The 9,845-nt window shown below is 32.5% G+C and overlaps 1 protein-coding gene across 1 annotated transcript; it reads left to right on the top strand.

Moving 5' to 3' along the window:
• The first annotated feature begins 3,914 nt into the window (after window positions 1–3,914).
• Window positions 3,915–4,550, top strand: LOC139430467 (KRAB-A domain-containing protein 2-like). The gene has a single exon (XM_071197518.1). It carries the CDS (start codon window positions 3,915–3,917, stop codon window positions 4,548–4,550), a length of 636 nt encoding a protein of 211 aa, XP_071053619.1.
• The last annotated feature ends 5,295 nt before the right edge of the window (window positions 4,551–9,845 follow it).

Below are 9,845 nucleotides of genomic sequence, written 5' to 3'. Positions count from 1 at the left end.
GGACAATCAGCTATTCTGGCCAATCCTTCACCTTCATCGAAATTATCATTAACCACTGATGCTTCATCTACAGCCATTGGTGCAGTACTTTCCCAAACTATAGATAATTATACACAACCTATTGCATTCTTTTCTAAAAAACTTTCGTCATTCCAATTAAATTATTCTACGTTTGACACAGAACTTTTATCAATATATTCAGCAATTAAATTTTTTAAACACTTCTTGCACGGACACCAATTTACAATTTACACCGACCACAAACCATTATTATTCTCTATACATTCTAAATCAGACAAAACACCTCGTCAAATTCGTTACTTACATTATATTATTCAATATACATCCGATATCAGATTCATAAAAGGATCTTCTAATATAGTAGCAGACGCTCTTTCACGGGTAGAATCTTTAACTTCCTTTTATCCTGATATAAAGAGTATACGCGCTGTACAAGAAGATGAATTACAATTAAAAAAGCTTTTACAAAAACAATCTTTGGGAGTCAACAAAGTTATCCTTTCACAAGAAGAAACTTCATTTTCTAAATTGAACTCCTAGAATTTACATCCTTGAAAAATTCCGTCATACTATCTTCGATAAATTTCACAACATATTCTCATCCAGGAATTCGTGCGACTCAACATTCACTCAAAACACGGTATTTTTGGCCGCGAATGAACAAAGACATATATCTTTGGACAAAATCTTGCCTTCGTTGTCAAAAATCAAAAATATACAAACACACAAGATCACCTTTCAAAAATTTATTGTTCCGAAAGATAGATTTGAACACATTCACATAGATCTCATCGGTCCTCTTCCATCTTCAATGGGTTACTCTTATATTCTGACGATTTTAGAACGCTTTACACGTTGGCCAGAAGCTTTTCCTGTAAAAGACATATCAGCAAATACAATCGCTATTACTCTTTTTCATCAATATTTTTCCAGATTCGGCATCCCACACACCATCACACACGATAGAGGAAGACAATTTGAGTCTCAACATTTTCCTCAATTTAATAAACTATTAGGATCAAAACAGATCATATATCTTCTTTTCATCAGCACAGTAATGCCATTTTAGAGAGGTTCCATAGAATCTTCAAAACGTCAATTGCAGCCAAAAGTAACAATAATCGCTGGTGCGAAGAGCTTCCAATGATCCTTCTTGTACTCAGATCTACTATTAAAGAAGATTTTGGATGCTCTTCCGCTACGTTTACCAGGAGAATTTTTTATCAAATCCCAAAATTTTATTGACTTTATTTATTCTTATTAACTTACGTGAAATATTTTCAAAATTAAAGCCGTACACAGAGATTTGTTCAAATCCGACTATGTATTCCTTAAATTGGAAGGTATGAGAGGTGCATTGCCCCTAGATTTGAAGGACCAATCAAAGTTGTTAAAAAATACAAAAAACATTTCACAATTTTTCGAAATAACAAAAATTTAACAGTTTGCATCGATCGTCTTCAACCCGCATTTGTTTTAACTGAAAAGTTGCATATTTCTAGCGTTAACAAACAGAATATTAAAAATGATTCATTTTCTTTTCATTAAATTAAATACTTTTGATAACTTCTTAAATTAAAAATCTTTGTTTTGAATTTTGAAAGTTTTACCTTTTCCTCTGATTATTTATTTTACTGAGAGGGGGAGTATCTGTGGCGGCACCACAGCCTACCATACCTTTAAAATAGGTAACTATTTAACCTTTATGGATAACAACATCGGCTTTTGAAACAAAAACATCTTCAAACATTATAAAAAGTGTTTTACTATAAAAAATATAAATAACCTTCTATAGTCCCTATTCAATATCATTATGTATTTATTTTAATTAACATTTATTTTTACTTTCTTATAAACAAAAGGTTTAAATGTTTAAAATCTTAAAAATACCCAAGAATGATGAAATCTTAATATTAAATTTAAAAAATGTAATTCCCGTACTGGTATAATACTAAAAAAGAGATAATATAACGACCCGGTTATGCGTTCGAAAAGGTTTCAAAGAATCCGCATTCAACAAGTAACCGACAAAGCGTCGTCGTCGTTGACGTGGCCCTGCGAGTTATTAGATTCGTTTATACCGAGGGGAAGTATACCTTTCAACGGGAATTAGGTTTTCCTAGAGGGGCTCTTTTAGAACGTAGTCGTCGGCATCGCGTTCTTTAGGGATTTCGTACCGAAACGTTCTCCCATATCTCTTCACCCGATAATAGTCTATTGGAGATCTTTTCGCTACGACGTTCCACGTATATCTGATTAAATCCCATCAAACGCCAAAGAAAAAGCGAATTTCTATCACACATCAAAAAAAAGTTAATGCAAAACTAATCCAACGACAAAAAAGCTTACTGCCAATTTGGAGTAGGTAACATTTTTCGTCATTGATTAGAATCTATTATCTAATCTTTTAATTATTTTATGTTGATTTTTAGAGTTAATATTGAATTTCTAATACGTTCTGTAGGCTTTGTGCGAATCGGAAACGAGGAGATGAGTTTTCATATTCCGTCCGGAGCGCACTGAAGAAGCTGAAATAAAACGAAAACTCTGCGGGTAACCGGTTGGTCATATCAAAGAGCTAAAGGGATGGACGGAAGTTTCAAAGGGTGCAATTTCGCACACCAGAATTTGATTAAACTTATGAAAGACGAACAATGGGATGAACCGCACTGGAACAGGTATCCTATGGTTTTTGGTTCTTTGAAACAAAACAGTCAGGGATAGGTAGTTATTTTTAATCAAACAAGAAATATTAACAAGAGAAAGGAAAAAACATTTTTGAACATATAATTTATTTAACCATCCAGTGAAAGTGTGTAGTTTATGTACAATGTGACACAAAGTTAGTATAAGGAATTTCTCACCGTGTCTAAATAGACAGCTTTTTAAACCTCAAAAATAGTATTCTTTGTGCATCAACACCGAGACTTGATGATGAAAGATTGTAGCCGATGTTCCTGTCAACTGAGGTAATAACACACAAATTTACATTATATAATAAATATTAAGCAAAATAAATACTACTTTAATGGATTTCAGTCGGGTGTTCTGGGATTTCTAGATTGTGATACATGAATTAGAGCAGAAATCGTTCTTATGGAGTACGACGCAACAGTCGATGCTTTCATTCATCGAAAAAAAGGATTAAAGAACACAGGAATGGAATGAAATTAGCACAATCGAGAACACCAAAGAAATACCATATTACTTACAAATTACAATTTGCCTGTAAATATTTAGTACCTTAATTTATGGTGTTTCAGAAAAATAATTTACATGAATAGTATCTATAGTTTAAAGTTTAACTAAGTGACATCAATAATAAAACATTGATGTCGATCATCTTAAAAACAAACCAGAAAAGAAATAATGTTATTGTGTCATTTCGAGTTGAAATTGATTGTTTTACGTGTGGTTTTAGTTTTATTGCTCATTTTTAAATCATCGTGTATAAGAAGTATACATAAAACATTTTGAACAAACATGATAAAATTAATGACCCCTCAAATGTTTCAAGATGTTTAAAGGCGGTTGATGCTGCAATGTTATCCATTCTGTTAAAGAAATATTTTAATTTGTAATTTGTGGATATGTCGTAGGTAATTGATAAAAACAGGAATTTAATCAAATCCCTAAGAGATTTGATCAATTCACTGGAGATGTTAAAATGATAGTTAGTTAGTATCATTTCACTAAGAAAATCAAAAGATTTGATCAAATCCCTAAGCTGATTTGGTGAAATGACAAAAATTTAATTTTTAAACAGTTTGTTTAAAGCGTTTAGCGTTTTAAAACATTGTCCCAAGTTAGAGGGCGCTGCTAGAACAACTCACACACCAGTTAGTCCCGAGTAAATACTACGCAAGGTCGTTCAATTGCACGCATGGTAAAAAATGGATTCGTATGAAGGGAAAAATCAAACACAGACCGCATTTGTGTGTGAAGAACAGTTTGCTGACGTTATTAGAACGATTTTAGAAAGCCGGGATAGTAAAGAAAAGCCGTTATGGACTTCTGTAAGGATAGAAGAAGCTATCACAGCCGTTGAACAGTTTAAATTAGCACCAGTGTTAAAAATTCAACGAACAAATAAACAGTATTACTACGGAAAAAAATACGATTTAATGGAAGTAGGTAGTAAAAAAACTTTGATTTTGAAGAGAAAATCTGACTCTGATCCGGTTGTGAGAATAGTACCGACGGAAGAATTTTATCACATTCTTCGAGACACCCATCAGTTAACTGGACACGGAGGCCGCGACAAAATGCTGTATAGTTTAAAATCCAAATACTTCATCCCCACTTCCGTCGTACTAGAATTTTTGAAACTGTGCACGGTATGTCAATCCAAAAAGAAATTTCCAAGAAAGGGAATCGTTGTCTGTCCAATTCTGTCTAGCGACTTCAACCATCGTGGTCAGGTCGATTTAATTGACTTACAATCGACCCCTGATAGACATTATAAATGGTTATTACATTATCAGGACCACGGGACAAAATTCAGCTTCCTACGTCCTTTAACTTCGTAAAGAGCTGCAGAAGTAGCAATAGAGCTATTAAAAATCTTTCTGGAAGTTGGTTGTCCTAAAATATTACAAAGTGATAACGGCCGTGAGTTTACGGCTGCTGTTATACAAGAACTAACCGCTATGTGGCCAACATGCAAAATTGTTAATGGTAGGCCTAGACATCCAGCAAGTCAAGGATCGGTTGAACGGTCGAATCAAGATGTAGAAGCTATGTTACGAGCTTGGCTAATAGACAATGGTACAAAAAACTGGGGCATTGGTTGTTTGTAGTGGAATAAATAAAATTAGAATTAGAAATTAATTAGAAATAAGTGTAAATTATAAAAAATAGCATAAGTAGCATTAAATAAAAGACGATGAACTGTGCGGCTCGTGGAGTAAGCATTTTTGGTCGTTGACCGATTGCCTATTGATGAGCACGCACAATGAATCGTTCGAATAGTGTAATAATTAATATTGCAAGGAGTATTATTTTAGCTATCAATAAAGTTAGTTGTTAAGCAAATTCTTTTATGGTTTTTAATGAAACAAAGTTAAATATCCTATATGAAACCCCAAAAGGGACCAAGTTATTACATGGCGATCCTGCCAGCCGTTTGAAAGAAAATCGAAAATTTATGAAAACGTAATTATGGGAACCAATCAATCTAAGGAAGAGAAAGAAATCATAATATCGCAAGCTGGAAACAGTGGTGGATCTACAGCATCTACTGGAATAATTTTTACATTATGGGAAGTTGGTATGGCATTTCTGGTTTTCGTTGTAATCTGCGCATTGGGATACATCATATGGAAAAAGTGTAATAGGAATATGGAAAGAAAAATCCGACGAGAAGTTGCGAGAAGTCATGAACTCCTTTCGCTCAATATCGGAAGTGCCCGGTGTAACGATAAATAAAATGTGATTTATAGTGTGAGTAAAAAACTTCATAATATTATGACAATCATAGAAGAATTACAATTATTGCTGGTAGAAATTAAATCATTTAAAACTAATATTTTAAAGGATAATAAAGAAAGAAGGAAAAATTTAGAATCCACTCAAAAACGTTTGAATGAATTAAATAAATTTAGAGTTAGGTTAGAATCATTAAATATAGAATTAAAGAGGGATACATCAAATGTTGATAAAATTGAAGACATTAAATATTATAGTTCAGGGATAGATAATATAGTTCTAGAAATTCAGGGTATTTTAGATGATAGGTTAAATATAAATAGTGAAGCTTTAGAAATAAGTATGGGGGAAACTTTTGATCTAAAAACAGCAGGTAGTTTACTTCCATTAATGGATGGAAAAGAGGAAACTACAAAACAATTAACAGATTCAATTGAATTATATTCTGAATTGTTAAATGCAGATGGTAAAAAACATTTAATTAATTATGTTTTAAAAACCAGACTATCTGGCAATGCTAAAGTAAGGTTAAATAAAAAGTATGATACCGTTGAAACGCTTGTAAGAGATATAAGAGAAAATTTTACAACTCGAAAATCTGCCACTACTCTGTCCAATCAACTCCATAATTCCCGGCAACAGAGTAAAACAGTTGATGATTTTGGTAGGGACATTGAACAGTTACTTACTGATTTAACTTTGGCACAAGCGGGTGATGATGAAAATTTACTAAGTTCGTTACGCATTGTTAATGAAAAACTCGCGATAAATTCGTTTTGTAACGGGTTGAAAAATCATGAATTAAGAACAATCCTTAAAGCACGAAATTGTAAAACCCTAAAAGACGCAATTAACGTTGCATTAGATGAGGAAATAAATAAACCCTCGTCATCTACTGTTTTCCAAATGAATGGTAGAGGTAATCAAATCAGAAGAACAAATTTTCGGAATTCTAGACCATTTAACGGGTATAACCGAAACAATCGAGGAAGTAATAATTTTGTTCATCATAACAATAATCGCGGATTTAATAATTTCAATAGCCACAATAACAACCGAGGTAATTATGCTGAATTTAGAAGTAACGATCGTGGTAGTCAGAGAGGATCATATCGCAGTCGCGGTAACTTTCGAGGTCATAGAGGAATCTCAGGTTCTTTTCGTAGAAATCATGCGTATTTTGCAGAATCTGACGCGATGGGAATTCCTGAGGTTACCAATAAAAATACAGCCAATGACATAAACGAACAACGGTTTTTTCGTGAATAACTCTACAGATGAAGTAATATGTAGTATGAATGGTATGAATTATGTGCGAATGAGATACGGTACGGATGATCTATTATTTCTTTTGGATACGGGTGCAACATTAAGTGTAATTTTTTCAAAATTTTTACACAAAAATGAAATAATTGATACCACTAAACAAATAGATATAAGAGGAATTGCAGGTTCAGTAAAGTCAATGGGTTTAGTAAACATTCCTTTAAACATTTATAATTATAATATTACTCATGAATTTGTTGTTATGAATGATTTTGATTGTGGTGTGAATGGCATCATAGGATCGGATTTTTTTGAAAAATATCGTGCAACCATAGATTACGAAAAATTTTCATTTTCATTTTGGATTAATTCTTGTAAAATTATGATCAACTTAGAATCTAAAATTGACAGTTTTGTAAGTATACCACCACGTTGCGAAGTTATAAAGTATTTCTCGACAGATTCGTCTGGAGACTGTGTGATTTTGCCAAGTGAGACATCTGAAGGTGTCTTCACTGCAGGAATCATTGTTCGACCAGATTTGAATAAGGTCCCAGTTAGAATTTTAAATACTAACGATAGGGAAGTTAAAATTAAAAATTTTAGACCTTCAAATGTATGTTTATCAAAATTCGAATTGCTAAATTTTGAAAACACTAATATAAATTTAAATAGAGTAAATAAACTTTTAGATTTACTTGATGTAAAACATTTAAACAAAGAAGAGGTAGACGCAATTCATAAAATCTGTGCTAAGTATGCAGATGTTTTCTTATTAAAAGATGATCCTTTGAGTGTTACGAATATTATTAAAGAAACTATTAAATTAAAAAAAGACGCACATCCAGTTTATGTCAAACCTTATCGGTTACCTCAAGCGCAAAAAAACGAAATTGACTCTCAAATAAATAAATTGTTAAATGACGGAATAATTGAAGAAACAAAGTCAAGTTGGTCCTCACCATTGCTAATAGTTCCTAAGAAAAATGATAGTCAGGGAAACAATGGCGAATTGTTATCGACTATAGGTTGTTAAATAAAAATATTGAGGATGACAGATTTCCGTACGGTATTAGTACGGTATTCCACAGGAAATTGTTACGGATCAAGGTACTGAGTTTTTAGCAAGTGTTTTTAAAGAATCAGCAAAGGTTTTAGGTATAAAACAATTACATTCATGTGCTTATCATCATGAAACTTTGGGATCTTTGGAAAACACACATAAAAGCTTAGGCGCATATTTGCGAATTCAAACTTCCAAATTTCAAGATACTTGGAGTGCATGGGTACCGTTTTGGGCATTTGCTTTTAATAACACCGTGCATTCCGAAACAAAATACACACCGTTTGAATTAGTATTTGGAAAAACATGTAAATTGCCAACTAGTTTGCTTAATAACAATCAGCCAGTATATAATTTTGACGATTATAACCATGAATTGAGATTTAGATTGAAATCTGCATTAGACGATGCTAGGACGAATTTAATTGAATCTAAAAATAAGAGAAAATGTAGGTTAGATAAAAATTGTAAGGAAATTAACTTTAAGTTTAATGATAAAGTATTATTAAAAAGCGAAACTAACAATAAACTAGAAGCTATTTATAAGGGTCCATACAAAGTAATTAAAGATGAATCCCCTAACATAATTATAAAAATTAACAATAAATTAGTAACTGTGCATAAAAACAGAGTGAAAAAATACAGTGCATAAAAAAGAGACTGTTACGTGTAGTGTTATGTAAATTTAATTATAATAGATTATAGAATTTAAGATTTAATTGTTATAGAAATGTAGTGGAATAAATAAATTTAACATGAAAATTTAAAACATTAAGATGTTTAAATTTTCTTTAACAATAAGGGAGATGTAGTGGAATAAATAAAATTAGAATTAGAAATTAATTAGAAATAAGTGTAAATTATAAAAAATAGCATAAGTAGCATTAAATAAAAGACGATGAACTGTGCGGCTCGTGGAGTAAGCATTTTTGGTCGTTGACCGATTGCCTATTGATGAGCACGCACAATGAATCGTTCGAATAGTGTAATAATTAATATTGCAAGGAGTATTATTTTAGCTATCAATAAAGTTAGTTGTTAAGCAAATTCTTTTATGGTTTTTAATGAAACAAAGTTAAATATCCTATATGAAACCCCAAAAGGGACCAAGTTATTACATGTTATTTTGTACAATTTCAGAAGATCTCCTCTTTTCACCGCACTATTAAACGATCACCGTACAAAGCGTTATTTGGAACAGAGGCAAAAATAGGCCTACACTCTACTCATATTCCAGCAGAATTACTTGAAAAGCTTGTTATTGAAGAAGACCTAGACCAATTTCTTAAACAGCAACAAACTGACGAAACTGACAATTCTGAAGATGTTCCAGCTACTGAAAATAATGATTTTTCAACGCAAGTTTCAACAGAGAATTTATTAACAGCGGAACCAACTTTTTCGATTCAAGAACTCGATCCTGTTCTTGACCCTACTTCAGCTCCCATATCGGCTGATACAACACCTGTATTGTTAGGTGCATCAGAAGGTGCAGCACTAGACGGAGAAGAAAAAACGCTTTGTATTGTTTGTGAAAATACGGTAGAAGGAGGAGACGAGTCAGCAGTTTTATGCTATTTATGCCAAAATCAAGAAAATATAAAAGAACAAAGGGAACATGCCGCCCAAAATCTAAAAAGATCGGCTGAAAAAATGAAATGTACTTCTTCGAAGAAATTTAAAGATTTGTTAGTGGGTTCCGCCGTTTTGATTGATGTTCCGAAGGTTGACAGAGGTCCATTGGATGCGAACAACATTATGGGTATCGTATTAAATACGAAAAACAATTTTTATTTCAAATTGGTACTTCGGTAAGAATAATAAAAGATTGGCTTCCTAGAAACGCTCTTCAAATAGCTACTACCACATATAATGATTCCGTCCCACTGATTACGTTGAGTTTGCGTGAAATCGCTAGAAAATTGTCCTTATTCGGAGGTCAAGGATCCAAGAAGTGTTTTTGTGAAAAATCAAAAGTACAATGTAAAACGAATAGATGTATGTGCAAAAAAAATAATATGCTTTGCAACTCGAGATGTCACAAATCCACAACATGTGCCAATACAAA

Source organism: Onthophagus taurus, chromosome 7 (genome assembly GCF_036711975.1).
Source record: "Onthophagus taurus isolate NC chromosome 7, IU_Otau_3.0, whole genome shotgun sequence".
Lineage (NCBI taxonomy): Eukaryota > Metazoa > Arthropoda > Insecta > Coleoptera > Scarabaeidae > Onthophagus > Onthophagus taurus.
This window is presented reverse-complemented; position numbering and strand designations above follow the sequence as displayed.

Excerpts from the sequence above, each read along its gene's own strand:
- LOC139430467 (XM_071197518.1), top strand. The coding sequence starts at position 3,915 with ATGGATTCGTATGAAGGGAAAAATCAAACACAGACCGCATTTGTGTGT.